Here is a 19,431-nt window from a genome sequence, read left to right as displayed (position 1 = left end):
AGAGGATCCATTGGTGAGCAAGTGGCATCCTCAATTTTTGATGAAGAAACCAACTCATCTACATCTTGGATGGCCTGAAGGCAAGTAAACTTTCACCACATTTTAATTTTTGGGTGAAAATTCCTTCAATACATTCATACATCCTTTTCAAATGTAAAGTTTCTACAAGGTTTTGCAATCATAACGCACAACTTGCACTGCAGCTTTGGAGATAATGCATATAATCAGCATCCAAGTTCCCTCAGAGGTGAAAATTTGATAAATATGCTTGTTTCTACCTAGACTTCCCTCAGACATAACCAACATCGCCCTCCGCGATTTGTATCTCGATGTAAAAATAAATATCTGAAGCAAGACACCAGAGCTGGCCACAAGTCAAAATCTGTGGAAACAACAACAATCAGAGAGCCAAGTTGTGGAGGTTTTGGAGTTTGATATAGGTAACACAGTGAATGTACTGACAATGCAATAAGAAGAACCTTTAATTCCTTTCATAGGTCAGGATCCTCAGAATTATGGGTTCGCTGCCAGTCTGTTCTCACTTACTACAGAAAAAAAAAAAAAAATGTCTCAAAGGTTTTTGTACACAAAAACGGTTTTGAAGGCTGCAGTGACATATGGCTTTAGCAAGTACACAAGCGGCTCAAAGCGTCCTGTGGCTGGCAGAGAAAAATCAAAGTATTAATTTCCCTAAACGAATGCCACAACGAGTTAAAAACAGACCCTAAACCTCACGTCAAAACAAAACTGAGGTGACAAATGCAGTAGAGGAAACTGGGGACAGACAAAAAGCTTTTTTTTTCTAAAAGCATCAGTGTTTTGTTGTTGTTCAGAGCTTCATGTGTTAAAATAAAGATGATATACCTAAGTTTAAAAAAAAGTTATATTTATTAAGTGGTTCGCTGCTTCCTTTTGGAGAGCAGAAGATGAGCAGTGCACATTTGGTTCGGATAGGAAGTATGTCACTCTTCGTTCTCCTCATATGTGGTCTCGTCAAAGGGCCGGTCCAATGAGGGAAGAACTTTGTGCCGCGAATACTTCAACTGCAGAAGATCGCCTACTTCACTGATCACATCCAGCGCCTGAAAACAATCATCATGCTCCATTACTTTCATGGTTACACATGTAAGTCATAACATGCTAATGCTGAGAAGCAGCTGCCACCTACCATGCAGAACTTTAGAAGTTTGATATAATATAGTCATGGCAATGCTAGTTGCATTATTTATACTGCAATTGATTCCATACAGATTTCTAGTTCAAGTTACCATGAAACGCACAAAATGTCAATTATAAAGGAATCTTGTTAAATTTCAAAGACATTTAAGTCTATATGTACTAGGGCGGACCGATATATTCTATATTCACGATACATTCATGATTAATAGAGCAACTTTGTAAAAAGCTGCTTAGATTTGGTATGTTCGATGAACTGATTCAAACTTTGATTCAATTTATCATTTGAATCATCACTTAAAAGTCTCAGCTTGACATCTTTCACATATTTCAATGTTTCAGCCAAATATGTTGATAAATACAGTTATTTTTGTGCATATAAATAAAACAATTGAATTTTAATATTAATATTGAATATTAATAATAACATTTTTTTCCAGCCCAAAAATCTTCGTATTTTTGTTATGTACTTTGTACAATCTTAGTCATTCATCAGTGGAAGAAATGCTAGAAAATATGTCAATATTATTAACAAAATATGTGTGTGTGTGTGTGTGTGTGTGTGTGTGTATATATATATATATATATATATATATATATATAAGATATATATATATATATATATATATACCAAAAAGCAATAAAAATACAGTGATATATTGTTCCATTAAACAGCTCTAAACACTTTTCTTATGCACTTTGTACAATCTTAGTCATCCTGGAAGAAACGCAAGAAAATATTTCAGAAAGACAATGAATAGAATAGAACAGAATAATTAAAGATATACACTAAATAATCATCAAAAGGTGACATAATTGGTGATATAATTTTTTCTTGAAACTGTCCAGCCCTAAAACCTTTAAACTTTTGTTATGCACTATCTCAGCTATTTAGCAATGGAAGAAATGCAAGAAAACATGTCAGAAGGACACTGAAAAATGTGTTGACGTGATAACTGGTCCCATCAAAGTGCACAGTGTTTTCTTAAGCACGGGGAGGGGGGCTGATGGCCGGTGTGCTTTTCACCATCGTTAAATCAAAGTGTCCTTGGGGAGGCAGATTAAGATGCTCTTTGATCTGCTGCCAGTGCAGACCCCTGTGGCAGGCGCTGCTTATGTAAACCCCTCAACGGCGGCCTCAGTCGAGACCTGCATTAATTTATAGCGCAGGACAGCTTGAGGAGGAGCCTGGAATTCTTTAGACAGTGATTATTTTCAAACATAAAAGTTGTATCAAGTTTGAAGTACTATATTTCAGAAGATTGATGGACAGGGGTTTGAACTTGACGTACAGAGACGACAGACGTTTCTGGTCTAATTCCTGTTGAAAGTCTTCCTTCTTGAAATGTAAAGCACATTTCAACAAAACTCACCCTATGGGGCTCTGTACTTCATGTACTTCTTTAACATCATGAAGGCTCATAGTTTTTTTCCACTAAGTCAACATATTCTATTGTAAACACAAAAATTTATGGCATGAGAAACAAAGCCTAGTAAAAAGGGTACAATGCTGCTTTGAAGTGATCTAAATGATTGGATGTACTCGCTGTGGCAAGAAAACGAGTAGTTACCCTGTCCAGCATTTCCTTGGTGTGGGCCGCAGAGATACAGAAGCGGGCTCTGGACTCTATGATCGGCGTGGCTGGGAAGCCCACCACCACTACTCCAATGTTTCTCTTCAACATCTCCCGTCCAAATGCCCTGGAAACACAAACAAAACCTCATCAATTTTCATGAAAACATTTAAGAAGTTCTTTCCAAACTAAGCTTTAAAAAAAAAAAAAAAACATCCAAAAAATTTTTATTGTCGTCCTGGCAAATAACTGAAACCAAGGTTTTGAAACTAAAACCAAGTTACTGAAACTAAAACTGAAATCAAATTTAATTAGAGCTATGAGAAATATTTGTAAAAAAAATTTAAATGACAAAATCAAAGAAAATACTAAAATGTACTTAAAATTAAATGTTGTTTTTGCTACAGAAATGTAAATCAGAGACACCATTAATGCTTAAATGCTCTTATAATTGTGAGTTGCAAAATTAAAAAAGGATCTTAGGAATAGTCTAAAAAGTGCACATTAAAAATTAAAATGAAAACTGAAAATATAAAAACATAAGCCAATTCAAAATATTAATAAATGCTATAATAGTATATAAATAATACTAAAATAACACTGGAACACAAAGAAAGAATGCTGAAAAGGATGAATAAAGTATTATCAAAACAGTGCATATGACTTGTGCACTTTATTTTTTAACTTTGGAAATCTGAGGAACAGACTTAAATTCAAATCATTGCCTCAAGTCAAATCATACATTTAATTTGATTTTCAGAGCTGCATATCGAGGTATCATGAGGCTTTGAAACACTTGCAGTATAGTGAATAAGCTGTACAGACATATTACAAACATTTGAGCATTATTTATGAGAATTTTAGAGCTTGACAGGTGTCACTACGTAATATGTACTTTCATTTTAGGAAAACATGGAGTCAGAAATTATTTACAATTTCTCATTTATCACCAGAAGTACCAGAATGTGTTTTTTTTTGGGGGGGGGGGGGGGGGGGGGGGGGGTTGTGTGAACTACTTCTTTAATATGTAGGATATTAGCATGCATGAGTATACTGAGAGATTTAAAAGAGAGAGAGAGAAAAAAAATACTAACCCGATTTTGGCAGGCATGTAGAGCATCATGGGTACCACAGGTGAGTCATTGTTGCCATAGATGATGAATCCCATCTCCCGCAGTCTCCTACGGAAATAGACTGTGTTTTCAGCCAACCGCTGGATACGTGAACGGCCTGAAACCAAGAAACACACCCAAACCATCAAGTTTTCAGGAAAAAAAAAGGGATTCTGTCATCTGGCACTCTGCATCTTTTTCCACAGCCTTTCATGCGATCAGACAATTAAAATTCCCCAAGCCACAAAACTCATTTCTTCAGATACTAGAAAAGTCGACCACCTTAGCTATAAACTTTACACTTAAACCTTCATGATCGGTAGATCTAAAAACTGTTCAAGAAGAGATATTTAATACCTGCTGATTTTATACCACATTTTAACTTTCCCCCATCATATCACCAAGGCACATGCCCTTCGTACACAGAAAAAAAGTATCAGATCCATCAAAGCTTGATGTCTAATGGCAGAAAGATTTTAATTAGCTGGCTAAACAAAACCCTGGTGCTGCAGGTTACAGAAGCCTGCAACAATCCACTGTGTGATTGGTGCGGAAGGAGAATACAGCAATGAGAATAATACTGCAAACAATCATGGTTCCAATAATCCTGACAAAAACAGGAAAATTAGTGTCTTGATTTTTCAGCAGCTCCCTCTTTAAGCGGGATGTATGTTCCCTGGGGGAGGACTGCTTAGCGATCCACGTCAATGGAGCTCTTAAAACACTCAATCCACCGCAGTGATCCGTGAGCCACGCTAAAGGTCTTATGTTTCTGAAAGCCTTGGTTCTGCTTCGTCAAACATTCCACGCATGCTAACAGCTAGAACAGAGGAATTTCCTGCCCTGTGATAATGTCTCACCCCGGTGTCATCCAGATGCCAAAAATCTAGTAATTGTCATACTTGTCATGCCTGCAGGGTGACAAAACTACAAGGTCTTGAAAAGTTGCTGTACTGTTATGACTTAACATTTTGTCTGGCCTTGTAATATTCTTATTTTTAGGGGTTTTGCAAAACAAGGGTCATAAAAGAAAGAAGGGATCCCAAGGTTGAACAATTCAGCCTGGTCTGTATGACGGGGCTATTGAGGTTCCATCAGATGAGCCCTTGTGAAAGGAGACTTGACTGGCTGTGAAACTGGACTCCTTCCTCAATCCCCCTATGTAAATTGGCCACTGACAGATAAAGCAGGTTCCACGAGTCATGACCGGGTCAGCTGCTCTGTGTTAAGGAAATTAAGCCTGGCCAATGTGTAACGTTAAACACACTGGAAGCCCAGTTACATTTCTGGTGATTTCGGTTCCTTGTCCAACTAAAGTAGCACTACAAACTATGGCAGTGCTTCTCTAAATGTTCAGATCAAATCTTTTAGTACTACCTGGTTCACCCAAAATTTAAATTCTGTCATCATTTAGTCACCCTCTTGTCGTTCCAAACCTGTATGACTTACTTTCTTCTGTGGGACATCAAAGAAGACATTTTGAAGAATGTTTCAACTCTTTTTGTCCATACAATGTAAGTCATTGGGATCCAAAGGTACACTGAACAACACTGACCATCATTGTATGGGCAAGAAAACACGGATGCACTTTCCAAAGCATGTAAATCATGCAGCTGTTAGAGTCTCATAAATCCAATTCAAACACATTATTTTATAAACCATTTTAAATATTGCAATCAAAGCTAATATGTTTGACCACACTAACAATTAAGGTCCAGTTAAGGTTCTAATGAACGGCTACAGAGAATTGATCGGCTACGCTAACAGCTCAGGTGAACAACTCTATGAAAATGAGCATCTGAAAGCAATAGGCATTAACGGAAGTTCAAGCTGCCCAACATTGGGCCACTGAGATAGCGAGCCAGGGCCGTAGGGCCTTGGGGGAGGGCGAGAGCACCGAGGTGGAGCATGAGTCTCCAAAGTAAATCTTTCTGGGGTACCTTTTCAACAGCTAGTTTCACAACGCCACACCCCCGCTAACTTCTTCCAGACCCGAAGCTGGAGGATCTGGAGCGAGAGAGGCAGCGAAAGGGACCAAAAGAGCTTCCAGATGTGGGGACTGTTTCCCTTTTTTGAAACGCCAGTTCCTCCTCACTTCCTTTTCATCTGAAGGGAGGAGATAAGTAAAAGCACCGGGAGTTGAGGGCGGCTGACTTGCCGAAAGCCTCTGCGCCCCTTACGAGGACCTCTCTGGAGAAGGGCAACAGGAAGCAAAGCAGCTCCTTCCAGGCTCAAATCTGTGGCCTCAATCATCCATGGGCTGCAAAGGCGCTCACTAGCTAGCAGCTGTCCTGATGCCGAAGTCCAAGTCAATGTAAAAAGTGAACGGGGGATTTTATACCCGTTTATGGGTTGATTCATTTCACAGTCATCCACAAAACTTGTATTTAGCAGGGACACATTAAATTAATCAAAGGCAGGGCCGCATTATCCTAATAGGCAACATGGGCTGCAGTCCAACATTAGGGGGCCCGCGAGACAACTCTCTTTTGCATTTTAAATAGGGTTCTGTATAATATGGAATCATCCCATATTTAAAAGGGTCATATGATGTTGCTAAAAGGAACATTATTTTGTGTATTTGGTGTAATAAAATGTGTTTATGTGGTTTAAGGGTCAAAATACACATTATTTTCCACATACTGTACATTATTGTTTCTCCTCTATGCCCCGCCTACTGAAACGCGTCGATTTTTACAAATCTCATAGTTTTGAAAAGTGAGGTGTGCTTTGATTGGCCAGCTATCCAGTGCATTGTGATTGGCCGAATGCCTCAAGCGTGTGACGGAAATGTTACACCCCTTAACATACTGTCATGCCGTGTCCCGGTCAGAACACCAGCAAGACAAAAACAGAATGGAGTAATGTGTGCTGAAAATTCAGCTTTGCGTTCACAGAAATAGATTTAAATTGACAATAAAATAGATAACAGTATGTTTTAATATAACTGTTTTTACTGTACTTTTGATCAAATAAATGCAGCATTGGTGAGTTTAAGAAACTTCTTTCATAAACATGAAAAAAAAAAAGAAGTCTTACAGACACCAAACTTTTAAACAGTAATGCATATACTATAAAAGTCATTGTTCTTAAAAATATAATTACTTGCTTTACATGCAGGATTTCAATCACATTTGAATTCATACATAAATACATACATTTATTTAAAAGCTACATTTAAAGTCCAACGCCAAATAATTCACATGTTATTTTATTAAACAACAGTACAATCCACTGTAACGCTATCCCTCACAGCCTCATTTTAATTTCTGTCAAAAATTAAATATGATGCTACCCTGACTAATGTCTATAAATCAATAGTGAAATCCACTTTCGGGTAACAATTAGATGTTGCAGCTCTAGTCATTGATGGATGCTAGAGTAGGTCTGCACAACAATGGAAGTGTCAAAGAAACAGAAGCACATTACAGTACAACATCTGGAATAACAATCCATTACCCTGCTCTAACGGGGGTGTGGGTAAACACATTCTTACACCTTAAACATGTGTATCTGCCCTCTCTCACAGAGCAAGTCAACACCTCGAGACAAAGATGAATGTCCAGTGTTTGTCAAGTCTGCCTGTGTGTACAGAGAAGTAACCAGGCTTAACAATGAGACACACCACAGAAAGATAAAAATGCCAGCTTGAGTAACTACTGTGATTTACGAGGCAAAATCTTTCGAATTCTCAATTTTTTTGCTCATTTTCCCCAGAGAACGAGCAAGGCCAGGAATATTTCTTATCTGCTTGTTTGTGTGGGGACGCCAGCAGTTTTGGATGGTTTAAAAGCCAGATCTGATCAAAAGAAAACTTTATTTCCCTTCAGGCTGCAAGGACACGTCGGACTGTGAAACCACTAGACTGTGAAAGCATCTGCATCTGTATTCAGAAACAATAAATGAATTGAAAATGTAGGCCAGTCCAGGACAAACCTCATTGAACTGAAAAAAAAAAAAAAAAAAAAAAAAAATATATATATATATATATATTCAAGTAATTTTAAGAGTTGTTATATATGTATATAACTTGAGTTTTTAATTGCCTTGTTTTCCAGTAAAAATGTCTAAAGATCCTTAAAACAAGATAACATTTTATGCACTGTTGCTTCAAGTAATTTTAAGAGTTGTTTTAATAGACTGTATTTGGAATATAAGTGTTTTTGTCTTACTGCACTGACAGACCTTTTCACTTGTTTTTAACTTGTTTATACCTAGTTATATCTCCCAGTGCAATTAAATAGAATACAATTGTATTAAGGATACACTCTCAAAAAAAAAGTCTTAATATTGTACACAGTGTTGCTTCTCAGCTAAACTGATCTTGTTTAAAGGATTCTAAGATATTTAAAGTGGAAAATATGGAATAACTAGAAAATATATTTTTTGCAGTGTGCATGGAGAAGAAATGCAAACAAGCCACTCAATGAAATGAAAACATGCCACTCAATGAAATAAAACAAACTCTACATAATAGTCATCCTGATGATGAAATCGGCTACACTGACTAAAATTATCCAAGTACAGTGAACATCCAAAGCAAACTTGGCAAATGAAAGTAGGTGTCAAATTGCCTTCAAGAACTATTGAAATCATTTAATATTGCATAAGCAAGAAAAGTGGGATTGAAATCTTTGTTTTGCCACAACAGAAATGAAATGAATGTATCCCATGAGGATACACAGGATGTCTCCCAGTTGACCTTTGCTTGATTAGTTTTCTTTGTGCATCAACCCCCAACAAATCCAATTGCAGACAAACACTCTGATTGTTCAGGTCCACCTTTGTTCTCACTCTAAGATGCTCCAATATCAGTTAATCTACATAAATGTCATCGGTTAATCAGTAACCTGTTATTACTGCGTGCATCTAAAAGCCCTAAATGCACTCAAATACTTTTGCACAGCAATTCTTTGTAGTTCTGGATAAATACTGAATTTGTGTGCATGTGAAGAATATTATATGAATGACTGGTTTTTGGTTTAAAATCCCCCCCAAAAAATCCAAAATTAGTCAAATGCACTAATTTAAAATAACGGAAATATATATTAATGCTATATTTATATGTTCTTATTTTTATATACAATTTGTAATGATCATAACTTTTTAGTCATTAGTCTGTTCTTGATTGGTTGGGGAGAGACTGAAATCCTGAAAAGAAAAAAACATCATCTCTCTATAATTAATTGCATTTTGTCTTGAAAATATAAATAATTATATTAAAAAAGCACCTTATTAACACCAAACCAGAGCTGGATCTTCTTACATCATAGGTCAAGAGTTTAGATCTTTTTTGCATCAGTGTGAGATGCTGGTGAAAGTCAGGAAGTCTATTAGCAGGTGAAGGAGAAGAGAAAAAAGTCTCTGGGAGACAGCAAAATGTTCTCAGGAGACATATTTAAGGATGATGGAAACAATAAGTCTTTGTAAGGAGATGAAAATAGCCCTTAGCCAAGCAAAGTAATACTCATATTAGTCATATTGAGCACTTCACCTGGACCCGGCGGTCCGGTAGAGCCTGTTTGTTGTAGCTGCCAGCGTTGATTGAGTGGCAGGGGGAAAACAGGCAGTTCGGTGGGTCTAACCAAAGGGCCAGATCACACTAGTTACATGGGTAATTGTTAACACATTTCTGAGGTTTAAACTCTGAGCTAAATATTTTACCTGGACGGAGTCTGTGTACAGCTGTTGAACTAATCAGTCTCATTTCATGAGCGCTGGGAAATTGTATGAAGAAAAATCTCACATCGACAGATCTTTTTTTTTCCCCTTCGTTCCACTTCAAAGTGATCCTTGAGAAACACTTATTTCAATTTCTGGGCCAAGTTAATCCAGAGCACACAGAGCAAACAAACATAAAGATTGTATTTTCACAGTGAAATAAAAACAGCCAATAAAGCAAAGACAAGAACAATGGAATTGACAAAGTAAAGGGATGCTTTTCAGTGAATGATGTGCACATGAGAACAGGAAATAACAGCTGGAGGAAGACGTGACTGTGTTTACTGTACGACTGATTGCCAGATGAAAAAAAAAAAAAAAAAACCACACGCACACACACACACACACACACACACACACACACACACACACACATTGGTTGATTTTGACTAACACCTTCATCTCGTGACTTCGTGACACAGCATTCTTGTTTGAAATGTTTGGCATCTTGATCTATATCTATGCCACCTGAATTATCTGCTGCAATATGCAAGTTCTAGAATGGCACCTTGATTAAAAAAAAAGATCTGGCAGGTAAATAAGTGTACACTTGTAATGTAAAGCAGCTTCAAAATGCTGAAGACCATCCATAGTACGTTCTTGCAAGTTGATTATCTATTTTTGGGTCAACCCTGCCACCTTGTGGTGCACTCAACAAAACACAGTTGACTATTTACTTGCTTAAAAAAAATGTAAATTCTGTCTGTTTACTTGCTCTCATGTCATTCCAAACACATGTGATTGCATAATTTATCTCTTCATCACAAAAAGCTATTGTATGGCTTTATAAGACGTGTACACAAGTCATGTGAAAAACCTTTTTTCCCTTTCAAAGCTTAAAAGCTTTGGTTCACACTCATTAGGAGAAAACAGCCACTATATTATTCAATATTTCTTCCTTTGACTTCTATGGATGAAATAAAATAACATGGTTTTGGAACAGCATGAGGGCAAGTAAATGATAATATGTTTGGGTGCCTCCGATTCTGTAAATATAAAAAAAATACAAAGAAAAATAAAGTAGGTAAAATAAAGTAAAACTCACCTATTGTTGTTCCATCCTTCCCCATAATGCACTTCATAGAAGTGATGATTTGCTCCACGACAGGAAGCGACATAGAGGTGGCATAAATTGCACTGTGAGAGTGAGTTCGTAGGTAGTCTATTAAATCCTAAAGCATAAAAAGCGAAAAATGTTTCCTGTAAGGAAATTATAAACTATCATTCAAAATTTAGTATGTAAAAAAAATCAAAAATCAAACGTCAAATTATTAATCACATCCAAAATAAAAGTTTGTTTACATAATGTGTTTTGTGTAATGTGTTTCAGAAAATTTTTTTGTTTATATATAAAAAATGTATAAAAAAATATATGAATATAAATGTAGACGTAAATATTTTCAAAATACATACTGTATGTGTGTGCATATATATATATATATATATATATATATATATATATATATATATATATATATATATACATAAATATATACAGAACACACATATAACATGCAAACAAAAACTTTTTATTTTGGATGCAATTAATCGCAATTTATCATTTGACAGCACTAATATATAAATACATATATAAATAAATATCTTCAGCAAGGATGCATTAAATTGATCAAAAGTGACAGAAAAGACTTGTATGTTTTTTTACAAAAATAATGTCACACATTGAATCACATTATAAAAATATATAGTTTTTTTTACTGTATTTTTAGACATTTTTAATAAATGCAGTCTTGGTGATCCTAACACATTAAAAAAAAAAAAAAAACTCCAACTGAAACTGGACATTTTTATATAAAGGTCGACACCTGTTACTATGTATCTGGCACATTAAAAATGAACTGATCAGTAAGGAATCTTGATTTATTCCCTGTTGTATTATTTGACAATGTTGTATGTGTCTTCTTTCAATTCTTCTTACTTATTTGTATTATTATTTCTCTTTTTTTGTGTCACTGCTGCTGTCAAAGTATGTTTAGTTCATTGTTTATAATTTGCTTTAATGTATAAAAAAAAAAGTAAAAAAAAAGTAAAAAAAAAAAAAAAAAGTGCATATTTGTAAATAAAAACTTAAAGAGAGTATATAACAAATTATTGTGTGGACTTTGCTATTCGTAAAATGTATAAATTGGCACTTGAACGTTATACCTTCCTCCCTCCTATGTATCCACCAGCAGCACCGAAGCTCTTTGTGAAGGTGCCCATCATGACATCTACATCTTTGGGGTCCAATCCAAAATACTCCACCACCCCTCGACCGTTGGGTCCTAATGCCCCGATACTGTGAGCCTCATCCAGATAAAGATAGGCCTTGTACTTCTTTTTCAGGGCTATAACTTCTGGCAGCCGTATAATGGAGCCCTCCATACTGAGTAAATAACAGGTAAGAGTACATTAAACTTTGAAATGTGTGAGTATGACAATTCATTTGATCGTTAAACTGTCAAGAATGTACGTGATAACATGTTCCACACTTGAGAAAGTCACAGCAGTACAGAATGCACAATTGCAATAATGAAATAAATTTGAGGTAAACAAAAGAGTTTAATCACCTGTAGATGCCCTCCACAAGAATGAGGATTTTCTTCCAGGGTCGATGTGTTCTAGGCTGACCATGAGCAATAGCGTCTCTGAGCAACTTCTCAAGGCTCTGCATATCTGCATTTAAGCAAATAAAATTAATTAAAATTAATTTGACCCAAAGACTTTTTATTTGTGTAAGACTTTATTCATAAAAAAAAAATAGAGATTAAATGGCATGATATTGGTGACATAAGCTACTGATGAATTGGTATTTTATTCATCAGCCATATGAAAACTCTGTGGTATTCTGGGGTCATAGTGTAGTAAAATGTTACCTGTGTCCTTGGTCATGATTTAAGGAACCACAGCACATAAATTCAATACAAAGTGTCAGTAAAAGAACTGCTTTAAGCACTTCAGTAATAAGCAATCAGAGTGCTGCTGAAGTTCCCCCAATCTGACTCAAGGGTTTCAAGGACCATTACCTATTCACCTTAAGTTACTTTATCAATTTACAAGCTCATTTATTAATCACTGACAGTCATCTGTCCAAATTGCCAATTTAAATGATTCATTTAGAATAATACAGCTGAAATGTGATGGAGAGCTGACCTTTCCAGTGATAAAATTTGTATTCATGGTGTTTGACTGGACATTAACTGAAATGGCATTCAGAAACAAGTCCAAAAAACAATCCTGAATACAAATAGGTCAAATTCAGGACCTCAGCTTTAAGATTTTAACATGGGTCAAGGTCTGTCAATCTTCCACTCAAGCAGTTGCAGCATCATGCTTTGTGTGCACTGGAGCTGCACCAAATGTTCATTCTTTACCTTTGTGCTGTTAACATCTGTGAACAAGGACTGAGAGTGTTAAGACATACAGATATGGTGATGATATGATAAGATAAGATATGTGCCTGTCAGTGTAAACTCACTATTGTGTTTAAAGACCCGGATGGTGGAGCCGGACAGCCGGGCTCCCAGTACCAGAGAGGCATGGTTCAACTCGTCACTGAGAATCAGACATCCCTGCAAACAGAACAAACCGTGTCAGGTCACTGTAAGAAAATGCATTTATGTAATCAAAAATAATTGTTAAATATTTTAAAATGTCATTTATTCCTAAAGCAGCGATTACTCCATTCTTCATTTTGACAGATCCTTCAGAAATCATTCTAATATGCTGATTTGGTGCTCAAGTAACATTTCTTATTATTATCACAGTTGAAAACAGTTGTGATGCTTAATATTTTTGTGGAAACCATGATAGTTTTTATATGTATGATTTTTTTGATTGACAAAAAGTCCAAAAGAACAGGATTTATTTGAAACTGAAATACAAAATGTAATGCTTCCTTGCTTAATAAAAGTACCTCCTTTCTGACTACATTATTTGAATAGTAGTATATATAAAAATGTATACATTTTTTTATTAGCTTTTAAAATGATGCCTTTTAAAAATGTGAGTGAAAGCTTTTTTTGCCGTTTCTTTTGTCTCCGCTTTTGTAATGCGTGACTTTCGCAATAACACACATCCTTTGAAATGAGTTTCGGTCATGCAAATCTGGAAAGTCAGGCATTTTAGTGCCAAATCACTAGGCCTGCAACAGGAACTGAGGTTGGGAAATCTCTGTGGTGCACTTGCAGCTAAGCGCAAGTTTCCTGTGGCGATTCAGTTATGCCTTATCAAGTGCATTCCATTGTGTGAGCTACACAAACTGTTTGAGTTGGAACCGGTGGTCTATCTGTACCATTACAGTTATCTCCTCCCTCTGCACTGGTGATAAAATATGACATATCCACCCAGTGTGCTTAAACCAACAAAGGAAAACATTCACACACCAGAAACTTATGTATTAATTAAACAAGCACTGACAGGTCAAGGCGGGATCCGCCTGTGCTGACACTCCTATGAATTTTAGGAGTTGCCTGGGTGGTTCATCACAGCAAGAGATAGGGACAGAGGAGCTGGCAAAGCAGGAGAGAGATAGTGAGGAAACTCAACGGTCTAGTGCTTCAAACCTTGCCAGCTAACGCAGGAATGTTCATGGAGTTGGTTGCAAACCCCATGCCGAAAGCCATAGCCGACTCCACTCCCAGGAATGACGCCGCCAGTTTCTCCAACTCTTCATGCTTGTCGAGGTTGCCTAAGCAAATCACACAAATAAATCAGCTAATGCATGCAAACACTGACTTACTCTAAACAGTAGCTATAGAAACAACACCTGTGTTTATTTCGAAAGTAAAATCCTAGAAAGCTCCCACATAAGCCCATAAAATAACTAGATTCAAAGACAGCATGAAATGAAAATTCAGTCTGTTTTCTAAATGCATATAATTGATAATTTGGTAAACAATTCATTCATGGTATATGTTTCACTTTTAAAACAAATCTTAATCGAAATGTCATAACTGAACCATTCAGTGAAAACGACAGACTACTTTCATTTCTTTCATCCATCTTCTCCATTTGTTTAGTCCACTTAAAACCTGCCCCTTTCTTACAATCAACAGGAAGCTAGTATTCAACTGATCTGCCTAAACCTAATCAACAAGCATTAGACAAAACCAAGCCTCCCGCCCAGTGTTGCCAAGTCCACAGTTTTCTTGTGGAGTATGTTTACTGTTTTTCATGTCCACAGGTTAAAGTGACCCCAAGAACTTGATATTAATCCTCTGGAATGCAAATTTTACTAGAAGAACTCCTACAAAAAAAACTTGTATTTTACCCCCTGGAAAACAATTTTTACCATGGGAGCACCCAAAAACGCAATTGGACTAGTTTTGGGCTAGTTCTGAATAGCAATTGGATGGGTTTTGTTGTGAAAACCTGGCAACCCTGCTCCCGCCCTAAATTTTTCTTGTTTTTCGATAATCTATTATACTTGGATGTAGGACTCGCAATACAAAAGAAAAGATGTGTCACAATTCAGTTTCACTGCAAAACTTTTTTTTCATTCAAAAATATGCTGCCAATGTTGGAGACGGCCTGACAGCTTTCCCAATATTTTTCTAATATTATCTAACATCTAGCCAAAATACTTTAATTAGCATGCTTAGCTTCAGCTGTTACACAGTTTACCTGGTCAAATTCTCTCAGAAAAGTTGAAAACGTATAAATTTAAAATGTATACATTTTTACATTCCACTATCCTGCGTATCACAATTTTAAACACAAAATGCTAAATGGTACATGGAATGAGTTGCATGCCAATGTTAAATGCTTAAATATGCCTTATAGACATTTACATCCAAATATTTCCCAAAAATGTCCTCATAAGCGCTCACCCATTTCCTGTCTAGTGCTGGCCACGCCCACCCCAAATTTCACCGTCACCTCTCCAGCAGCTGTGGCACAGGCGCCTGTGTTCTCTGCAAAGCCCAGATAATTATACGAGCCAAGGTTTATCACATCCTTCACCACTCGCCCAGTGTACCTGAAAGAGCACAATACACTTGCGTAAGATTTCTTTTGAGCCAAAACTAATCCTTGACGACCCTAGAATGGATTGTAAGTCTCATGTAACCTCGGTAACCTCATATTTCAGGTTATAATCAAGTCGTTTCACTAGCAGCCTTCCTTTTGAAAGCTTATTGTACACTGGCTTGAAAGTGACCTTGATATTATAATCATTAGATTAATAAAACTCTCATCTTGGGAGGTAAAACAGTCAAAGACGTGATGTTTTTTTCTTGTTCAGGTCCAAGTCGGCCTACTTACTCAAAGGTCCAGTTGTAATCATTGGAACTGCGCTCTACAAGGTCAAACGTGGCCCCAGGAACACTGCAAATGGGCCTGTTCCAGCTGTCCCGAATCCTCATGTATAAATTCCTTGTGTAGAAATTCTCAAAGTCTTGATAAAGTGAAACAAAGTCCTGGAAAAACAAAAAAGAAAGAAAGAAAAAATAACAGATTCACATACTTGATATTTTTGTTCACTACTTGAAAACAGCTCTTTACATTTGGGTGACTAAGTTGACTTGGATTCAATATTTTAGGAAGAATAACATCCATAAAAGGCGTGTAGAAAAAACAAAGCTCAACCTTTCGGTGCCCTAAAGTACTTTACAGTAACGGTAAACTGCACAATATCCTTCCTCTGACAAAATAACCTCTTCCTCTCAAACGTACACCAATAAATTACTATAATGCTCTATGGAAATTACACCATTTTTTTTCAGGCATTCATAATTTAAAAACTGCTTACCTAATTTCTAATTTTTATAATTTAATCTTTAAAAATGTTTCTTATAACATGAAACTGCCAGGAAATTTTACAATGAACGACTTTATTTATTATAAAAAAAATTTCCTTTTTTACATTAAAATTAATACCCTAGTACCGTTCAAATGTTTGAGATCAGTAACATTTATGTTTTTGAAAGAAGTCTCTTATGCTAACCAAAGCTGCATTAATTTAATAAAAACAGTAATATTGTAAAATATTATTACAATTAGGTTTTTCTATTTAAATATATTTTAAAATGTATCCCTCTCAATAAAAATAAAAATACCAAAAAAAAAAAAAAAAAAAAAAAAAAAAATTATAATAATAATTTTGAACTGCAGTGTATTGGTTTGCTTTTTTCCACAATGCACACATGACAATGTTTACCTTCTGCTCCTCTCTTTCTCTGGCTATGTGGCATTTTTCTATTTTCCACTCCCTCATGAAATCCCGCAGATATCCAAAGATCGTGAGGATGCCGTAGCCCATGTACGTGAGCACGGCAACCAGCATGGGAGTTTCCTCAAAGGACTCGATGAACGGCCTGCTGTAAAGTTCTCCATTGCATGCAGCATGGTAAACCTGTAAAGCAATACACATTAAAAACACTGTAGTCATGGTCCCATATCACATTGTGGTTACTGATTACAAGACGTGTAAAATTCAAACATCTGCAGAAACAACAGATTCCTTTTGGTTACTTTAACAGTTTCGTACAGAAACAGTGGCAAGCTTTATTCATGGACACTCTGCAAAAGTCAGATTAACTTGAACCAGTTTCAGTTTGAAATTTCATTGTCAAAAACTCTGTTACTCATGGTAACCAAAGGATTACGCAAAAGTTTCAGGAGCAAACAGTCAAAGCAGTTCATTTAAAACCCTGTGATTTGCAGGCACACCACAAAAAAAAACCTCCAATTCTAGCAACACTGACATCCACGTGAGCTGCAACCAGCTCCAAGACCCCACTTCCCAAGACAGCAGCACAACTTTGCATTCAGTTGCAAGGCTGAAAGCACCTTCCAGAAAACAGACTATGTTGTGATAAAAGCTTTTCAAAACTTAGATGTGTGTGATATACATTTGTAAGCGTGGCTGACCGATTTTTACAATGGAAAGTGAATCGGAGCAGAAGCTGAAAGAGCTGATAGGGCTCTACAAGACAGTTTAGTTGGATAAACAAAGAAGCTGTGACAATACCAAAGCACAGAATATCTTGGAATAGATGAAGCGGACCGATTTTCCCACTCTAAACACTTACAGTACAGGAGGCACATGACAGAATTCCTAGAGCTTTAACTTGAATCATGAGTTGCTTACAATCACCCGCACACGACACTGGTATGAGATCAAGATCTTGGCTTGACTTCCTCACTGCATTTGCCTATTTAGAGTATACGATCCATTGATAGATTTATCTATAAACATAAATGAAAAAATAAAAAATATATGATGTTACTATTAAAAATGTTTGAATATTACTAAAATTTAAATAGGGATTAAAATTAAAAGTTAAAACGTTGTTACTAAAACCCATATTATTATAAAGACTAATCAAATATAGGCTAAAAGTAGAATTTTATTACCTATATAGGGCTTTTTTGATCGATCTATATATCTATTTTCTATAACTTTAAATAAAATATACTAATATACCTTTCCATGTGTAAATGAAAATATTCATATAAACTACATACAGATTATAAATTATAATACACACTAATCAACATTCGAAGTGGATCAAAACCTTTCATCAAAGTTGTCCTAAAACCTAAAACATAAATATATATATATATAAAAATATAAATCTATACAAGGGAGTATAACTATATTATGGAGAAGAGGGCTAGTTTTCACACTTTTTGTCCAGTGAATTTTTATCCAGTTTCTCAAAGCTGGTTTATATTTAAAAGTCCCTGAAGTCAAGTTATTATGAAGACACTAATATCTTGACTTGCTATTTTGAATGCATTTGACTTACATTATTGCAAATGCAGCATAAGATTTTACTTATGGAAATATCCCATTAGCCATATCATATTTTTGATGGCCAGGGCTCATAAAACGATATTATCAGGAGAAAGTCTACATCTCATCTGGCTGTCAAACTTTCTTTTCCACATGTGACCATGCCATAAACAGCGAAACTGCATGTCATGCACTAACGGAGCACAACCCTGGCACACACAGTATTGAGAACAGCTGCTGTGTGTTACCATGCATCATTATTTTCATCGTGCAAAGCACATTGCACAAGCAGATATTAAATATTAGCAATGCAGGACTCAAAGATCTCAATGCATGATCTGGCCTTACCTTGTCCTGCTTTTGATACTGATGATGGTGATGATGATGGTTCTTCACCATGCCATTTCTTCCTGGTTTCACACCATTCGCTGCGTGACAATCCTCATTTTTATTCCCCGCGCTCTCAGTCATACTTATCTAAGACTAAACACAATCAAATGCATGAAGACGAAAAGATGGAAATGATTCGGTGATCAGGGCGACGCGCGTCACCGCTACCCCGAAAAACCCATAAGCGAGAAACCTGAAATTCCAGCCTCCGCATACCGGAAATTAACTCCCCGTTAGTCGCGCCCACCAATCAGAACGCAGAGTTGAGAAATCGGGAGTGGCTTGTGGAGCAAAGGGCGTGGTCCTCCGCTCGCTTCTGCTGCTGCTGCTGGGAGAAATGAACTCTAGTCACCTTTGTGTTTTTCACCTGTCTGGCCCTGCATAACTCGAATATTTGTCTGATGCTCGCAGCTGCAGATGATATCAGATCAATTATAAAATGTGTACAATCTAAGATAATACCTTTGGGCTTGGTTTTAAATTCAGGCAAACAAAAGCAGGAAGAGTAACGTGACAAGATTAACACATCCACGATTGCATCCATGTATTTCCTCTTTTCACATACACGTTTACAAATATCACTATCAAGCTACTTCTCCGTGCATAAGGCTAATTCAAGTTAATGGGTAAAAACTTTTTTTGTTTTTTGTTTACTGTTTATTTTATAGTATAGATTTATTTACATGTAAGTATTATCATTTTAATACCAATTATAATTATA

General features: G+C 36.3%; 1 protein-coding gene across 2 annotated transcripts; it reads right to left on the bottom strand.

The window, feature by feature from the left end:
- Positions 1–302: 302 nt before the first annotated feature.
- LOC109047535 (serine palmitoyltransferase 2) lies at positions 303–18,933 on the bottom strand. Of its 2 annotated transcripts, XR_006156834.1 has the most exons (13): positions 18,669–18,933; positions 16,740–16,934; positions 15,845–15,999; positions 15,412–15,560; positions 14,146–14,270; positions 13,059–13,152; positions 12,151–12,256; positions 11,747–11,966; positions 10,629–10,755; positions 3,845–3,980; positions 2,748–2,877; positions 480–1,082; positions 303–382 (listed from the first exon to the last, which is right to left on the bottom strand). XR_006156834.1 is itself a non-coding variant. In XM_042742040.1 (12 exons), the coding sequence occupies exons 1-12, from the start codon at positions 18,789–18,791 to the stop codon at positions 963–965; spliced, it is 1,680 nt and encodes a 559-aa protein (XP_042597974.1). In that variant the 5' UTR covers positions 18,792–18,933; the 3' UTR covers positions 303–962. The 2 variants fall into 2 exon arrangements, 1 of the variants encoding a protein (XP_042597974.1); XM_042742040.1 differs by having other exon boundaries at positions 303–1,082.
- Positions 18,934–19,431: the final 498 nt, after the last annotated feature.

Source organism: Cyprinus carpio, chromosome B17, assembly GCF_018340385.1.
Source record: "Cyprinus carpio isolate SPL01 chromosome B17, ASM1834038v1, whole genome shotgun sequence".
Classification (NCBI taxonomy): Eukaryota; Metazoa; Chordata; class Actinopteri; order Cypriniformes; family Cyprinidae; genus Cyprinus; species Cyprinus carpio.
Note: the sequence above shows the minus strand (reverse complement) of the source record. Positions and strands in the feature narration are given on the sequence as shown.

Coding starts and splice junctions, on each gene's coding strand:
- LOC109047535 (XM_042742040.1), bottom strand. CDS start 18,791: ATGACTGAGAGCGCGGGGAATAAAAATGAGGATTGTCACGCAGCGAAT. Junction 12,257..13,058: donor CCGGGTCTTTAAACACAATA/GTGAGTTTACAC, acceptor GCTTAAATGCAG/ATATGCAGAGCCTTGAGAAG. Junction 3,981..10,628: donor GAAGGATGGAACAACAATAG/GTGAGTTTTACT, acceptor TCTTGGTTTCAG/GCCGTTCACGTATCCAGCGG.